Source organism: Patiria miniata, unplaced genomic scaffold, assembly GCF_015706575.1.
Source record: "Patiria miniata isolate m_02_andy unplaced genomic scaffold, ASM1570657v1 HiC_scaffold_18, whole genome shotgun sequence".
Lineage (NCBI taxonomy): Eukaryota > Metazoa > Echinodermata > Asteroidea > Valvatida > Asterinidae > Patiria > Patiria miniata.
In genome coordinates this window covers 8,797,549-8,816,561 of record NW_024037056.1, presented here as the reverse complement: position 1 = coordinate 8,816,561, position 19,013 = coordinate 8,797,549, and the positions used below count along the sequence as shown (strand labels likewise).

Below are 19,013 nucleotides of genomic sequence, written 5' to 3'. Positions count from 1 at the left end.
GGTACATCGGGTAGACTATCGATGTAACGTTGAACGAACCAATCCGACTCCTTACCGGACTCTTGCCCATCTGCCAGATCAGTAGCCGGTGGTAACGGGTGCACGCCGGACGTCTGTTGATTGGAGCGGTAAGATAAGGCCAGCCCGTTCCCTTTACTTCGCTGCTTACTGTGATGATACCCATCAGTGGTGCTGAGGCCTCTGAACTGCTGAACAAGTGGGTCCGTTAGAAGTGGCATGGTAAAACATTCCCTGCCTGACATCAAGGAATTTACCAGTGGCTTTCACTTGCCAATCGGAAATCTGATATTGTTCGAGCACGTAACAAAGATGACTTCTTATTTGCTGCCAGGCTTACTTCTGGAACTGCATCGGAAAAAAACTCGAGTTAATACTAAACGCGCTACTCGCCTACGCAGTTGCTAGTGGGCGTGTCTTTGTGTTCATTAGTGTCGAGTCTTAAGTTTGCTCCCTTTTGAAGGCCCTCATTTACGTTATCTGAGAACATCAGTGAAATCAGTGTCTTGAGTTCCTTCGTGGGAGGGAGATCATTAAGTGTTTTCCCTATCGCCAAGAACACTTACACGAAATCGGTGACTCTACCCGTGCAGAACTCGCAAACTCCAATTAAAGGGAAAATACAACATTTGCAAACATCAAAAAATAAAACTATCAAATCATTTTGAAATACCTTGCTGGACTGTTAGTGAATGACAGTGTAAAGCATCCTGTAAAATCATGGCACCTGGTATACTGTCATTTTCAAGAAAAGTGTTTTTTTGTATCAATTTCCAACACTGATCGGCCGATCAGCGTTGGAAAAAACTGGCTTTTTTTCAAATACTGGCCCCAGTTGACCATACGATTACACACCTATGAACGGGTACAAGCCAGCTAGACTGGTTCCCTGACCTTACAATTCCCCAATATATGTAAACTGCTCTGTTTCTTCTTAAATGGAGTCAGGGAACCAGACTACAGGAAAATGATTGTTTTTCTTGGTTTTTATAGCATTTTCGAACCCAAAATCTCAAAAAAGTCAGTGTAACTATATTTGCTATATATTTTCAACCCCCCAATTCCATCCATTTCTGAAAATTACAGCAAAAGCAAATGATGTATATTCCCTTTAATAATGTTGTACATGTAATTTATTTTTTCTCAGTCGTTAAGCAACGGGTTGCGTTCGAATCGGATTTGGCGTTACGTAAGCGATGTGCGTCAGACGTGAGACCATGCATACTGTATAGCTCGAAAAAAAAAAAGCATGGAGTTTGGTGTGGCAACAAGACACAACGCCTGCCTAATCGAGCAGGACTCCGGAAATCCCACGTGAGAAGTGTTTGACGCAAAATTGAAGACGTTGTCTGGTACAGCATCACTGCTGTTCTCATGAATATGGTCATTCGAATCAACATGAAGACATAGATTGTTGGGGAAAAAGTTTCCAAACCACAAACGACTCTGCCAATGTAAAAGTAAAAATTGTAATAACTAGTTTGGGTGACCACTAGGCAGTGTTTTGATATAATTATCACCGCCCGTTGAGAACTCGCCACCTATTTTATAAATGATTTAGAGAATACGGTGTGGTAACTGTGATTTGATGTCATGACGTAGATGGATTATGTTAAACATGGAATGTAATATAACACTAAGCGATATTTCACTCGTTTGGGTGTGTTCTTCTTTGTTTAACACTTTCGCATTTATGGTAAACAAACATCGATAGCAAGGCATATAATGGAGAAAAATGTTGAGTATCATCAGTACTAATTATTATGTAATGATCAAGCATTCACTGTGCGTAAAGTATAGGTTTTCCCGGCCAATTTCCTGAAATTTTCATTCACTTCTAAAATTCGGGCATTCGTTTTCGTCTGAATTTGAATGCACGTCTTTTATCCATTTCAATTCAACGAAAGTTCAATTGTTTTCATTGTCCGTGCATTCGGTTTTGACAAACAGACGGCGAATTACGTTACCTGTGCATTCATTTACGCAAGCATTCCTTTTCTAATTTGATTTCAGGTACAGCTAATTTGATTGACGGTTAATAAAAAAGAAACTTCTAATTGTATCTGGTGCTGATGTGAAATAGAATGGTGATTATTTGAAATCGCCCTCTTAAAGCAAAAAAGAAATCTTGTAAACAAATCTGAATAGACGTAAACGAAAGGTGGTGCTCCGTCAATCGCTTAATTGATTGAACTGAAATGGAATCGAATGCTCTGGTAGCGAAAATGGAACGCGTGTTCAGAGCGATTCTCAAATTCAGACTAAAATGAATGGCCGATTTTCAGAAGTGAATGAACATTTTAGGAAATTAGCCGGGAAAAACATATAATTAACAAAACAGGGTGTTATCTAAAGTGAACCACGAAAATACTTTCTTCATTCATAAAAAATCCAACCGAGAAGTCACAATACAAGTACAAAAAAAACAATCGTTTAAACAAAGAAAGACATACAATATGACGTTTAGAACCCAATTTGTGTTGTACCCTGTGCAATCCAACAAACTCTTCTCTCGGTCAGCAATTTAGATACCAAGATTAATTTATACATTGGAGGGTATTATAATATATAAGAAAAAGGGTGAAGGTAATATGTCAAAATTAACAATTTTAGTATTCTATTTACAAGATAATTCGTAACACGGACATGAATAACATTAACACGGGTATCATAAGTATATACATGTACAAAAATAGAGAGGTTCAGCAAGCTCAAAATTCAAGCCCCTATCACGTATCCGTATTTCTCTTTTGTTTGGTGCTATGCCGTACATCTTGTACGTGATGCGGGAAAATTGATACGAAAAGCACGTGTGAAAGCCATCTTATACGAGAGCGATACGTATGAATATCTCGATTTACGCCAAACCTGTGCCGAAATGATGTCTCTAATAACCTCTAACTTTTAATGACATGACGCATGATACATCTCACATTGCTTTGGGAGTAATTTTTAGGGTGAATGTTGCGGAAAATATGTGGATTTTCTTAGTATGTTGAGTCATGAAAGTTGTCTGGCTTATGCATATCGTGCGTTAATCAAATGCAAGCTTGAGGTCAGCGTGGTGTTATGTGCAACGTACTCTAGATAGATCAACTTCCTTGGTAATTTATAACACGGCATGGAATTGATTATTGCGAACGTTGTTTCGAGCCAGTAGTATGCAGGGAATATATCTCTGAATATTTTTCAGATGGCTCAAAAGTCAGGTTTTGGCCGTAGTCAACGGGTAGCATAGACGAACGGAGGGTTTAGAGCCCACCAAGACACCGCTCATATATCGGGCTCGAGGTGGAGGAACGAGGTGGAGTTGACGCCGCACCAGTTGACAGCTCCCTAGAGTTGTGCAACCAGTACGTGACCACTCCAGAGGACACCGATCACAGACAGCAGGGACTAGTAGGACGTCACAGCGCTAGAGGTACACCAGTTTTCGCAGAGACATCAAGTGCATGGTCATGTTAATAGTTGCGGGCCGCGTATTTGTTTCTGCAGCACATCGTACTTTAACCAATCACATCACGTACCCTAACATGAATATTTATCACGCTGTGTGGATGGAAGACACTTAAATTGTCGTAGTGTTTTCCCTTCAAATAAACTTATCCCAACCAACAAAACTATTTGATGAAAATGGCCATGGGCTCGAACCAAAGATCTTGCGATTCAGTTCACTCCACTATCCATTAGGCCACTGTGGCAGCTCGACGAAAGCCGTTCTTTGAAATGCTTTAATGTACATGTACATGCCCGATCTGGTTATAGCAATGGTGTGACGTCATTGTTATAAGTTATGAATAAACATCGAACTAGCTGAATAATCATAAGTCATTGACGATGTGTGCTGCAAATAAAAACACCACTGGCGGGCCCATCATTTTATTTTTTGTGCATGGCAATATAGCCTGGCTTTGCGGTATTGTAATGAAATTGTTGCCTGAGAGCATCTGAGCGAGAATCAGACATAGTCAAACATTTTGAATATTATGTAATCAATATTTGACTAATTGGATGTTGACCGATTAATATATATCATTTGATGTTACTGAAAGTGTTTCCTATGAGTAATATTCGTCGAGAACAGTGTTGATGTGATTATCAGTTGATAGTAGGACTATATACGACTAATTGTTTTGTCTTTTTTGTTTGATTTATTTTCTGAATTAAATTTTGTTCAATTTAATTGAAAGTTTCTCTTGAGTTTTCTTTCTTTTTCCCATATACTGTCTTTGGTAGCGTGACAAACGTCCAAAAAAAGAGTTTGTTTCGCGTAGCATTTCATGCGCGCGTTACCGTGACTGAGCCTTGTTTGTTTGTATAAATGTTATAGGGTCATCAGAAATTCTCTTAATTTTAAATGTAGGTCACTTGTTTCAGAAACAGATCTATTATTAGGCCCGTATGATACATTATTGTAATTTCTAATCAGAAGAGGAAAATTCTTTCTAGTTACTTCTGAGAGAAGTAATTTAACAAAATAAAAAAATGAATTCATAAAAATAAGTAGGCCCTAAATAATACGTGTACGTGGATGCGCGATGCCGACTGCCGAAAGTTTGCATTCCCGACACGTGCAGCGTATACGTGTGAAGTCATACGGATACTTATACGGATATGTGTGCATTTTTCGCGTTTGCCGAACCTTTCTATTTTCCTAGCCTGGTTCCCTGACCTGACGATTCCCTGACGTCTCTCCCGAAGATCGTACGTTAAAGTTAACCGTCGCATTCACAAAGCTATGCTCTCGTCAGAGTGCATACTCTAGGCTGGCATTAACATACTTGGGCAGGTCCTTTTTGGTGTGTGTATATACAACTTACCTTTAGCCAGAAAACACCAGTGTTTTAGCGAACATACCGAGTGCAAAACGTGCTCGGGAAAGTTTGGGCATTTTCGGGAAATGTAAGGAATCCTGACTGTTTGGTCATGTGATATTGACGCCTACCTGACTTTAGATTCGTCAGCCACAGTCAAAATCTTTAGGTCTTGGAACCAGACTACGTACTACCAAGGGCGAAATGGAAACGCAAAGAAATGTTTGAACCTCAGCGTCATGATCTATACAAGTAAGTGCGCACGCGTCTTGCTCACGTGATCCCAGGTCACGTGACAACAGTTTCCAATGAGAGCTCAAAGAAATGCGAGGTTACCAACGCCCATGGATTTGGCAGTTAGACGAGCAAAAATGGTACATAGAATGTAACTGATAACATTTTGTGATTGTAAATAGTTTTTATCTATTGTTAACAATATAGACGCAAATAACAGCCAGATTTACGTGTACAGTTATGGCAATGACCTTTACTTCTTTCTGTTTTTAATTATTGGCGGAATGCGCATGCGTGGGAGATTTCAAGGGAAGTGCGATTGTCCGAAATTGCTTTTTATGGTAATATAAGTGCGGTAAAACTCAGCTTACAATATTACTCTTATGGTCATTCGATTGGTTATTTTAAAGTAGATCCCATAGCCATTCTCAATCCACGGGAGTCTATTTTCCTTTACGGACGAGGCAATGTGGCCACAGCCATGCTTTCAATATTAACCTCATTTGTACCCCTCCGGATCCGGAAGTAGCCTTGTTCTCCCCAGGCATCACCCCACGTGTTCTGCACGATCCAGAACTTCTCCCCTGTGTCGGGATCGTCCCCAGCATAGCCATAGCCCACCACCAGTACTACGTGATTGGTAGTCTTCCAGGGGTTGAACCGGTCCGTCAGCTGCGTGTGATGGTAAATGCCTCCCCTGAGAAAGAGACCAGCGATGCACACTTTTGCATTGAGTCTGCCTACTCTGTGTACAATTTGGCACATTCAGTAAACCATATTATATTGGTAGTACGGTTTGAGGGGAAGTAGTGGGAATTACTGGTCCCTCGGTGTGGGTTAGCTCGACTAACTCCCGACGCGAAGCGGTGGGAGGCAGTCAAGCTGACCTACACCGAGGGACCAGTAATTCCAACTATTTTCCAGAAATAAGCCATGATGTATTTGGTTTACTACACCTCATAAATATTTAGTAGCCTCAATGTCTTTTGAGTAGCCTCACTGCTTGTCGATACTGGCCTTCGTTGATTTTGCATCTTTATTCAGCACAAGATATTCAAGTTCTTGGTCAGTCAATGAAACATTCTGTGGCAACACTCTGTAGTGTTTCTTCACTGCGGTAGTTACAAGGACTACAACAACAGACTGGTTCCGTAAATACATGTATTACACGCCACAGACTACATGTCTACAAGGCGGGTTCCAGAGGGGAGTTTTTGGTGCTACCAAAAAAAAAAAATCGGCAGGGCAACTAGCTGGATACTCACCGGGATGATCATGACCGTCACCTGGGCGCGTATCATTAACTTCCCGGACGCGCGGCGGAATCGGCCATTGACGCGTTCCAAATTGATCACGAATATTGATGAGGTGTAGTAATTAATTTTACGTAGGGTGGCCTACTTGATATATTACAGAGCACACCACTATAGCAGTTTATACAATGTGTTAGTTCAGGAAATATAATTTCTAGTTTTACTAAGATATATTGACTCATTTTTTAGGGGGTGGGGGTATTCGATCACACGTGTTCCATTAAATTATGTTCCAGAACTATCAAGAAAAGAATCCGACTTTTTAAAGCAATAATCGTAGTCTCTAACTTTTGGTTTCAAAAGACATGTTCGTATTGTGAATTGCTGCCAAGTCAGTTTGCTCACGTAGGCCTATATGCTCACAATGAAACACGTACACAACCAGGTGACTCGATAGAATTACGTATTACATTTCAATGTCTGTCATGCCCTGAGGGCTTTTGAAATGCAGCCAAAGGAACGTGAATCGTTGACGTGATTGTGACGCATAATTATCTAAAGGGTTTTCACCTTTGTCTAATAATCTGTATTATACAACACTTGGATTTGTTCATCATTAGTAGTGTCTTAGTCATGTTTTCAGACATGCATGCGTTCGACCTTTTACATGACATAACTGTTTCTTTGAACAGCCCCTGCGAGAACCAGTGCGCACGTGCAAACAGGTCACGTGGACAAATTCACTGCGCACACGTGCAAATTTGAAATTATTCATTGATGCAGACTGGAACTTATTATATATTAAGTTGCTTTCATTTCTCTTCGCAAATTTCAAAAAGTAAGATTTTACCTTACCTTCAAGTCAATATGGCCTACTCGAGAATAAGGCCCATTACACCCGCCCAGACTTACGTGTAGAAGAGGAAGTCGTCATAGACTTCGAAGCTGACAGCCACCGGTCCATTGCGTAGCAGTTCAATCTTCATGAGGTCCTCATTACAGGCACCGTAGAACCCCCCGATGTAGTGGTAGTCAGAGGTTCGGAACCGTCGGCAGGTCACGGGACGACATGGCTCGTTGTATTCGGTGTACGGGAAACAGGAATCGTCCACAAGGCCGAAATCCTGGCCGTACTTCCCTAAGCGGATTTGAACAGATTATAAAACTCCTATACCTGTATTTTGAAGTGTCTTTACATTGTTATTTGGCAAGCACAAATAGGGAATAGTGGGGTGTTTGTGTATTAGTACCAAACGTTTATCGTGTTAATTAACGGTTCATAATCTTTTTTTTGTTTTTGCCAACTGTTGTTTCCCGAGAATGTGATTTGATCCGGATTCACTAAATTGAGACATTTAATGAAAAAAAAAATTAAATATTGACTTGAACGAAGCCAGAGTTACCGATTTGCAGAGGTTTATTACATGTTAAAATTCTTTGCAACAACCAACGAATACTATTAACAAAAAAAAAGTTCACCTGTTTGAAAGTGTGATGACAATTACGGGATCGATACAATAAATTCATGTGCATCTCGATTTGCAGAGGTTTTTAGTAATGTTTGTTTCTTATAATGTGCACGTATCACTTATTGGTACTCAAGGAACTACATCGTCATTGCCCCTGCTCATTGGGCCAGTGAAACATTCCAAAGACAGCCTCAACTCCTTATCGAGTATATAATATAGCCTTGGGCGCAAAGCAGCTTAGCAGCAAAGCAGCGAAAATCAAAAACAATAACCATCTTTGCCCATACAGGTACCCATTTACTCCTAGGTTGGGAGTAGTCTGAACACAGTCTCAAAATTACGGGCCATTTAAAGTCTGATAACGGCCAGCGCGTGGATTGTCAGATTGACCTATGAAGTAGGGGTCAACCAAATTTAAATATATACGCGCATACTAATAGGGTGCTGCGTTAAGCGTGACGCATGAGTGTGCAGGAGAAGTAGGCCAATCAAACTAAAGGAACGGCGAAACAGCCAAGACGCACATAACAACCATTAAGAAATCAGAAGCATAGGTTGTTGCCTGTCCTCATGTTCACGTGTGTTATGAGGTAAGGACTGGTGTCCGGACTAGATTGTGAGAAGCAATGAGTGACGAAGTGTTCTTCCCAAGGACACACGCACCATGCACAACCCCAGGCTGGACTCGAACCCACAACCTGTTTATGGGTCAATGTCGTGCGCATGCGGAAGTCCTGGTGTCGGGTCACTGGTTAAAGACAATCTGTCCACGAAAGCTTTTTTAAAAATACCAGAGGTCGCCAAACAGGGGTTGGTACGGGGACAGCTTGAACTTACCCGCAATCAGGTAAGGAAACCCGCCGTCACACTTCTGCGCATACTCGGAGCAGCTTACAATCTCCTGCGGGGACAGCACCAGACGAATGGAGTTATTAGTCAGGACCCGGTACCTAGACTCCTGCAGTGCGGTGGAGGCGAAGGCATAGCACGAGCCACAGATGCCCTGGTCTCGTACGTCGGGAACGAAGGTGACACCGCCCACATCGCGCCAGTCAAATTGGTCCGGCAGACTGGCGCTCTCTGTCAACAAAAGGTGGTGCAAAATGTTAAGCAACAAGTAAGTAGGCTGGTTCATACGGTTCATTCGACGTTAACGAACATTCGCAGCGAAATGAGTCAGAGTTGAATATGTTCAAGTCTTGCGAATTCGTAGTTCGAAAACTTAGCATGCGTCTAACACTCACGCTCTTTTCGCTTTCACGTTGAGTATAGCCACATAGTGGTGCGGCATAGGGACAGAATTGTGCATTATGTCATAAAAGCATGAGACATGGCATGTGAGGTCTGCATACATTGACAAATTATTCTTAAAAATATCACTTTCCTATGACCTAAGTCTTTGTATAGTCTTTATACAATGTCAATAACGACTAAATGCGGGAAATTTCACAATTGCCTCTAATGACCTTCCAGAGGTCAATCACCTTTGTATTAACTGCACTAACACAATTTATAGTTATTTATACGACTTACCCTTTAAACCCGAACTTCTTCAAGATCCAAGTCATAATGTAAAGTGGCTTATGCTATGACATAATTTCATATGTAGGGAATTTCATATCTGACCTCTGATGGCCTTCAAGGGGTCAATGAACTTTGCGTATCCTATTTATAGATAACATGATTAACTATTCAAAACGATACTTTTTTATTACCCATATCTAACTGTAGGGTATTCTTGCCATGATATGAATTTTCAGATATGTAGACTTTTCATATTTCACTTTTGATGACCTTTGCGAGGTCAATGAACTTTGTATTCTCTGATTGCCGTTATTTTATCATGTTTAATCTTCAAAATGCCACTTTTTCATGACCGACGTCTAATAAGTCCAGAAGGAGTGTATTTTAATAAGCAAGTATTCTACAGCATGTCATGAAGTCATAAAGACCCCAAAGAATGTTTTTGTATGACCTCTGATCTCAACAGGCGCGGATCCAGAGGGGGGGGGGGGGGTCAACACCCCCCCAGCTGTCCAAAAAAAAAATTCTCATACAAATTCCTAAAAAATAAGTCGAACCCCCCCCCCCCTGCTGTGACACCCCCTCCCAAAAAAATATATATATATATACTGGTATAATGTCCGCCTGTTCAAAATACGCTAAACCATTCTGTAATCTTGGGCCATGAAAAATTAATATGAATATCCACAGATAGGCTATCGTTTTACAAAGGTCATGACCTCTCGTAAGGTCACCAGAGGTTGAATATGAAATGGCCTACATATGAAACTTTTCTTCATAACACGAACACCTTTCATTTAAACATGAATCATGAAAAACATGAGGTTTCCAGAACAAATCTTACAAATAGCTTTAAACAGGTTAACAAAGGTTACTGACCTCTCAAAGGTCACCAGAGGTCAGATATGAATTGTTCCCACATCTGATCATTATTTTCATTGAATGAAGACCTAGACTTGAACAAAAATCCTTTGGCATATTGCCGCACCACTAACACTGCTTTCCCTTGATTCAGATTTCGTCTCGGTCAACTCAAGACATCTTTAAATGTGAAGAAAAGTCCCTGTTAAGTGAAACCTTGACTTTTAATTTCAGCAATGTTAGTATACCAAGAACACGCTTTATACCCCGGCAACAGAATATTCTGAATAATTGGTAGCAGCACAATCGAAATCTCCATGCACGCCTGCGCTAGTGACAGTGGGGTGATAGTCGAGATACCCCCCCCCCCCCCCCCCTTAGCGCAACTTATGTATTACCTGTTGTTACCCCATTAAATTGTCCCAAAATGTATCTGTGGTTATAGGATTGTGTCCTCTCGGGAATGGAAAGACCTAATATATGATTTTTCTGTACATGTCAACATAAAATACCAAATTTATCCTATGGAATGTAGAAGGCTTTGTTATAACACCAAGAAAACGAAAAAAAAAGTGTTCTTTCATTGCTGTCCAGTAGACTGTCTACATCTGCTTAAGATGCTTCATGCATGGCTGCCGCAATACCCTGCGCAATATGCATGGTACGTTCATCTTGAGAAAGAATTTAATTTCGGATTGAACTTGATGCAATGTGACATATCATCACCTTGAAGTTACATGTCTTTCTGTGCTACCAATCCAACATGCACTGATGCATAACGCTACAAGTAAAACACATGTGCGAAACTTTTGTACTCTATCCGAAGAGTCTTAAGCTGCAGCAGGCCTTGAATTTAGCCATGACCTAAGGAGACTAATTTGGCACAAAGTCAGAAACTGGAAATTATTTGGGATTAGTTGGATGAAACTGCTAGACAACTCCGGGGCCGGCAAATAAAACTTGGCTCAACAATTGAACCTTCACTTTGTGGTGTAATAATTTTAGGGACATGCAGAAAGGAAATCTTTCATGTGTTGCCCCCACGTAGTATACGTATACGTGTTATCACAGGCATATATATTCAGAGAAGGGGGATGGGAGATATATACTCCCCCCCCCCCCCTTGACCAGGTGGGAAAGGTCATCAGGTCATTCCCAATATAATTTTGTGCTAAGACGGTCCAAGACACTGAAGAAAAACATTAAAAGGTAATATACAACATTTGCTTTTGCTGTAATTATCAGAAATGGATGGATTAGGGGTTAGTATTTTATAGCAAATATTGCTACAGAGACTTGTTTAAAGTTCTGTGTTCTTGGATGTTGAAAAAAAAAACAAGAAAATGCTGTTCTTATAGACTGGTTCCCTGACTCTACTTCAGACGAAACAGGACAATTTATAGACGTCCAGGAATTGTCAGGTCAGGGAACCAGAGTAGCTGGCTTGCACCTATTCACTGATATGTAACTGATTGCAAACAAAATGTGGGACTTACTACATTTTGTGAAATGGGGGCATTGAAAAAAAAATTGTCCGTCTTTTTTTTGGTCAGCCGTGAAAATGACATCATACGAGGTGTCATGATTTCAAAGGATGCTTGAGACTATAATTCACTTACAGTCAAAGGCATTTTTTGATAATTTGGTAGTTTGTTTTATACTTGCAAATATTGTGTATTACCTTTAAACTTTACAGTAAAAAAAAACGCAGTAATGGATGCAAAGAGGCGCGTCTGTACATTATGTACAATAAATATTCATGACTGCGTTATGAACAGCGCCACCTAGTGTCATATGGTGACCATACCAGTCCCCAGCGCCTCCAGACGCCCCCCCCCCCCCTCCCCCGGTTCGCCCGCTTTTCAAATTTACAGCATTATATGTTTATCACTTACCAATTTGAGTAATTTTGTCTGGGATGGTTGGTGGTGGGTAGGCGTTTTTCCATTTCTTACCGCCTGCCCGACGTTGCATATCACCCATTGTCATGTTGTCATAGCGACTGTAGTGCTTGGCTGTCCAGCTGGGCTGGTGCTTGTTTATTTCTGCATAAATAAATTAATGATGTGCTGGATAGTACTTCGCTCGTGCCCCCGCCCTGGCAGCGTAATTTTTATTCCTAGGAGGGTTAGGGGCTTAGGGGCAATGTCATGAATAATTCATGTTTATCCATGAGAACGGACAATGACATCAACAGCATTGTTGTTAGTTACTCAACTAGTTACAATACATTAAAGCATTTTAAAGAACGGTTGTTGTCGAGCTACCACACAGTAGCCTAGTGGATCATGAGCGAGATGAGCTATGGATACAAAGATCCCTGGTTCGAATCCACGTCGTCGCTGCTCATTTTCATTAGCTATTTTTCTTCTCCAAATTTATCACTGAGATAATTTTAAATTAAGGGGAAAATAGAACGAGAACCTAAGTCTTGCAATGATTCAAAGGAAAAACTGAATTATTCATGACATTGCCCCTAACCCTCCTAGGAAAAAAAATACGCGCCCTGGCAAACAGGGCGCTGGGACAGGCTGATGAGCTTAACACAATCTTGTGAAGGAAGTTGGGATGGTATTCGGGTAACTTATCATGACCTATATAAAAAGACATTTGGCTGCAGCTGTTTAAGACCGCTTTTTAGCCAATGCGCGCAAATGCTATCCGAAAACTTTCTCATAGAAATGCACACATTCCATACCGGATGTGATTTCTTTTTCATTGCGGACCATGTGGGCACATTTTGAGCGTCGCAGAATATGCAATATGACCCTTCGTGAATTCGAAACGGAGCCTGAGCAAGTGACGGGAATTGAACATTTACAAAACAGAAAAGTTTTACAGATTTTCCTACATTATTACGCTTATCAACGGAAAAAAAAACTTTAATGAATGGGAATAAAAGAGTAATGACTCAGTCTCAACGGCCGTTTAAAACCTTGCAGGGTCGTGGCCATGATGACTTGCAGGTCACATGTCACGCAAAATCTATCCAATCAGAGCGTAAATTCATCAGCCCGCCCCATCGTCCTGTTTGTAGGGCGGGGTACGAGCGAAAGACAGCACTCGATTGACGTTTTGCAAAATGTTCACGTGATCATTCTAGACCAATGAAATAAGACTAACCATGGCCAGGACGTTACGCGGTATTATAACAATTCGATCTGTGCTGGTCCCAGAGGGCCAGCATACAGGCGTCTTTGTACCTGACTGACTATCACTTGTCAATTAAACTTGCTTAAGTCTCACTTTGCCCGAAAAAAATTGACTGCGATGACTAGAACCCTTACACCAAATTAATTGGTCTGGGAACAGCTTTACTAGGTTTGGTACGTGCATATGAATAACAATGCATGGTTTCTGAGACACCTTGAACTTTATGGGTTCCAAGCTGCACGTGGACCGTGCACGTGGCACACGTACGTGTTTATCCGCATTTCTTTTACATAACTCGGGGAGCATTATGAAACGATGCGTAATAAACCACATGTAATTACGGCTGCTTCCAAATCAATTCTCTAAGAGCGGATGTATACCCGTCCTACGTCAATTACAACAACATGGGTGCATACTGACAATAGACGTAGAAAAAGCTCTCGACACACGTTTCGGACACAGCCTCACAAATTTAATCAGTCATAAAATTGTGACTCTTCCATGGTGAATTTGAAATCGGCATAGTCTAGTCATGCAGGTTTATCTGCAGGTTCTTGGTACTCACTCTCTACAAATTCATCATTGGGTTTGTACAGTCGCTCTTCATCAATCTCCTCCACAGTGTAGCTCTGCGGGGGGTCTCCCACCCCTGGCCCCGTCACCCGTTCGCCCTTGAAACACGCCCAGTTCCGCCCATCGCTGTTGTGCACCCAGCCCGTGGTGATGTTACAAAAGCTGAGCACGTGTTTCCGGTCGATCACCTCGTACTCAAAGAAGCCGAAGAACTTCCTGCCGTGGATGACAGCCTCAAACGCTTGGTTGTAGATAAGGGTCCAAAATCCCGTCATGCCTTTTGGAAACATGAATCGACGAAAAGAAAGGGTGTAAAGGGGCAGATTTCTGCTCGATATCCGAGTCATTTGAAGGGTGTAGAATCTACTCTTCACAACAAACTCAGATCTGTGCAGGTTTTTATTACCTTAATTATATTGTTTGAAACTAACTTATGCAGTAGCGTGCCCTGGGTGGGCAAAATTACTGTATCGACGTCTGAACCATCTTAAAACTCTCTTTAAAATACTATGTTTTATTTATTTTTTGTATGACGCCATCAAATGCCGCGGGGGGGGGGGGGGTGAGCGGGCAAGTTGCCTCCCTCCCCCCCCCCCCCCCCCCCCCCGGATATACGCACTGAACTTATGATTTACCTTTCTATCTGCAGGGAAACAGTTTAAGTGACCGTACTCGAATCCGACTCGGGTTTCAATTTTCGGGCAACTTATTACAAGCAAATGACTCGACTCGATTCAACTCGAGTTAAAGGCCATCAACACACATAGAAACGCTCATTACAACGCGAGAAAATATATGTGGTCATAATAAATTACCGAAAATTGTAGCTTAGGGAGACATTCAAATAGATATATTCACAAACAAAAGTCTTCCCAGACCCCATTGTAAATACTCCCCTCCCCTCCCCAAGCTTTTAATTATACTATTATCGACCTAAGGAATCGTCAATGCGACAACGAATTTCGTTGTAGAAGTTATAGGGAGGCAGAAAATGTCTACATGATAATGATTGAATAATCCGTAATAACGGATTAATAACACATACACTGTTAACATCGTGTTTAGAGTTTCAGCACATTTCTAAACACTTAATAATTTATTGTACGCACTTTTACACAATAAAGAATCTGCGTCATGTTTAGGTTTGTAGATGTCTGTGGCATATTTAGGTACGGGTGACAAAAGCCTGTTAGTACCATAAATATGAATTGTGGAAGTAAATAAAAATGACATATCAGGTTCAAGTCGAATGACAGGCTAAACACTTAACTGTACCCATTTTTTTCACGTTTGATTTTATGACATGTTTAGATTTGTGGATGTTAAGATGAAAGCTTGTTAGTAAAGTATAAACTGTAAAAGTAAATGAGCATGACTTATCGGGTTGAAGTCGAACAACAGGCTTACTACAAAATTGTATCAATATTTTGTATCAGTATTGCTTTTAAAATATGTTTAAAGTTATTGCACTAACAGACTGTCATACTTTGCAAAAAAAATAAGCATGTGTTTAGACTAAATCTGTGAAAAGAGAGTGGGTACAAAAAAGGGTAAAACCTAATATTGATCTACATCACCCCGACGCAAATTCCACCTTAAGAATAGTACAAAAATATGTTCAAAATCTAAGCACCACTTTAACAGTGTACTTGCAGCTGCACTTAGGTCTTTCGTAGGTGACCAACTTCATTGTAATTGCGAATTCAACCTCAGTATCGTAAATTAGATTTGACAGCTCTATAGAAATTGTGTTTGACAATAAGCTGAATACCGTTCTTGTCGACTGCCACATCTGGGAAATGTAGCATGGCGCTCCACTGCGACACAGCGTGCCATGGCTTGGAACAGTCGATCTTATTTGATTGGCCTCCCTGTAGTTAAAAAAAGATACGTGTTGTATGAGGGTCCATTAATTTATTTGGGGTGTAACTTAATTTTTTTAACTGAAACTTTCACAAGTGATGTACATGTAAATCGGATAAGCCCAAATTTCAACACGCAATATACGACGCAATATTGAGTGCAAACATTGAGTGCGTTTTTTATAGGATTTCATCTTTCCACAAAAATTTCAACGGCATATCTCGCAAGAGCCTATGCCAAAATTGCACAATCATTTAAGAAAGGGGGTTGTGTTATTTAAGTTGATAATGACCGTTGATTATTCAGTGTTGCTTTTTTAAATTGAGTCATTTTTTTGTTCCTTTCTGAGTTATTGTTTTGTATTTCCAATGATGCTAACTGTTGTTTACGAGCCACCGGATGCCAAAAACTGCAATCATCAAATGGCAATAGAAAGGTGTGCAATTAAAAACGTCTGAAGTCGGTCTACAAACACATTTCTGGCCTACGGAACTTCCGGAGAGTAAAACACATCTAGTAAACAGCCTATATCTCTATTATATACGCTCTCTGTAGCCAAGCAACTATCATGATGAATGGACCATCTTTTCAAGCAACAGACTAATGATTACAAACATTATAATGACTTGGTTTCTCTCATTTATGCAAGTTGAAGAAACCTCTGTTTTGGAAACCTTAGGCACTTTAAGCTTGCATCGTGGGAATGTTTGCGGAAATTGTTACAAAAGAGTGACTGTACGGCTGAAGTTGATTGGATTTTGCATAGTTTTTTTTTCGATCTGAATTTTAAGGGAAATGATCACCTACCGGGCCAATGTAAAACATCCATTTTCCACTGACAGCATCGAAGGAGCAGTTAGCTGGTGTATCTGCAGCTACGAGGAGTGCTGGTCCACCGTACAGCACGCACTGCGCCCAGACGATGATAACACAGATTATGACAAGTAGACGGCCAGGAACGAACCTGAACATACTGTCACAAATGAGTGCTGCCTTTAGTGGATCCTGTCAAATGAATGAAGCAAAAATGCAATAGAGGGTTTTCTTTTAAGGAAAGCGGAGTCCTTTTTTCACCAAGTGGAAAGTCTAATTTTCCCAAGATGCGTGTGGTCCTTTTCACACCCGTTATCATTTACGTATAATCATTTGCGTCAGTATATTTATTCCCATTTTGTATTTTCATTCCTAGAAAAAAATTGACTCAAATTAAAGACTGATTTCCTTTTGCGGATTTAAACAGTGTGTAAGATCATTGGCGAAAACCAGGATGTTGCTTATGGGGGCTCACAATTTCTTTTTGGAAATTTTTTTGTGAAGTTTAATTGTTTTCAAAAAATGTTGCCCAAAATTTTTGGCCGCAGAAAACAGATTTTTTTTGGGGGGGGGGAACTATGTTGACGTTGGTGGCACCAATTACACCTCTATTATACAAGTCGAAAATAGGCCACATAACACATACATATCAGCAAGGTCAAATCGTGGGACTAAAAAAAAATTATCAAGAAAAAAAAATTGACGACCTCTTGGCGGGGGCTCAATCCCCCCGCCCCCCTGAGGCCCCCCTCCCCCGTGCGCCACCCTGTTAGATGGAAGAATCGCCTTGGATTTTCCAGGTGAAAAGCACACGGTTTTTTCGAATGAAAATGTGTACCGTAAAGATGTTACGTCTTAGCTCCGGTTGCCTCGACGAGATGATAACATATGGATGTCTTAAAACCCATCTGATCTTAGATAATCTGCACTTATATATACATGCATGAAACAGTGATGTCATCTCTCGTAAGGCGCATAAATGTGCATACCTGTTTGGTTTGGGGTGGGGTTTTTTTGGTGGGGGTGATTGTTCTCAGGATTATCCACTAATTTGTTTTTTCATATAACTGTTTGATATCCAGGTAGATAATGTTAACATACAAAATGGGGGAAATTGTAGGCTTTATTTTAAGTAGATTCTTAAGTGTCTTTACCAACTGTATACGTCCAGTTAGCAGCATGAACGTTTCACACGGTATTGTTCTCAAAAAAGTGAACAGACATTAACATCGACCGACATGGATATGTTTATTACACAAAATTGGCTTCAGGAATACTAATCACTGTGCACTGCCATATGCGACTGGACCTCACGAAATCCGTCTCAAGGACAGTTCTCACTATGTTTTATTTTTCTTTCCTTTTTTTTTTCTCTCTCTCTCTTATTCGTTTTTCCATTACTGGAAAAAGAATATAAATCCTGCTCTTCGCTTCGCCATAAAACTCATTTAACGCAGACACAATGTGTGAGAAAATCATGAAAGATATTACGATTTAACTTAGAGGTATCTAGGAAAAAATTTTGTGCATTTTTTTTTCGTTTGAAGCACACTTCTTCCGAATGATACCATGTCAGGCAGAATAATGTCATAGGATATTTGGTACCAGTCCTATCTTCACGCTGGGCAAGGATTTTCTCGTTAAATCGGTAGGTAGGTTTCTGAGTAATTTCAAATGTTCGTACCTGCCTTAAACGAGAGATCCACCACTCAAAGCAGTTCTGCTCAGTTGTGATGCGCTTTTGTGTCACATAATTTTCAAACACCATCCGAAAGAAAATGCTTTTTAGTTTTCGGTTATGTTTCAGTACATATCTGTGGCTTTTATTCCTAAACAAATTTAAATTGAGAACAATTGAAATACCAAAATTGAAAGGTACCTGTCAAGTGTGTAAGGTGTTGAAGTCCACGCCGTTCGCTAGACCGCCTACCTCTAGTAACACCAGTTCCCGCCGTACAGAGTTCAGCGTGCTTACGCAGTACACAGTACCCCGTCTTGGCGTTGTACAGACGACGGTTGGACGCGTGGGCGGTAGGTACGACAGCTAATTCGATAATGAAGACTAATGGACGTGAATACCTATCGGAAACAAAATACGCGGATGGGGCGGCTAATGCAATTTCAGTGCCGTGCTCACAGCGTCGGGAAGACATGATTATGAAATCAGCCAAGCAAACTGGTGTTTCTGGAGGATATGAGGCGTGATGGCAGCACTGATTGATTGTACGTTGGTTCATGAGTACATGAACTATATATATATACTTAAAGACAGCAATCTAAAACAGATGTAACAGAATGTGGGATTAACATTGTCAAATGTCAAAGAAGCAAAGGATACATATTAAACTGAAATCTTCATTGATACGTACAAAGGAGGCAGCAAACTACTTAACTTGTTCATTAGCAAGAAATTGTGTTAAATTGTTAAAACAGGGTCT

The 19,013-nt window shown here is 40.7% G+C and overlaps 1 protein-coding gene across 1 annotated transcript; it reads right to left on the bottom strand.

Moving 5' to 3' along the window:
- Positions 1-3,843: 3,843 nt before the first annotated feature.
- Positions 3,844-18,626, bottom strand: LOC119724512 (dipeptidyl peptidase 1-like). Its single transcript, XM_038195596.1, has 8 exons — positions 18,455-18,626; positions 16,570-16,767; positions 15,671-15,770; positions 13,892-14,176; positions 12,069-12,218; positions 8,626-8,868; positions 7,232-7,457; positions 3,844-5,763 (listed from the first exon to the last, which is right to left on the bottom strand). The coding sequence occupies exons 2-8, from the start codon at positions 16,732-16,734 to the stop codon at positions 5,520-5,522; spliced, it is 1,413 nt and encodes a 470-aa protein (XP_038051524.1). The 5' UTR covers positions 16,735-16,767; positions 18,455-18,626; the 3' UTR covers positions 3,844-5,519.
- Between the last annotated feature and the right edge of the window lie 387 nt (positions 18,627-19,013).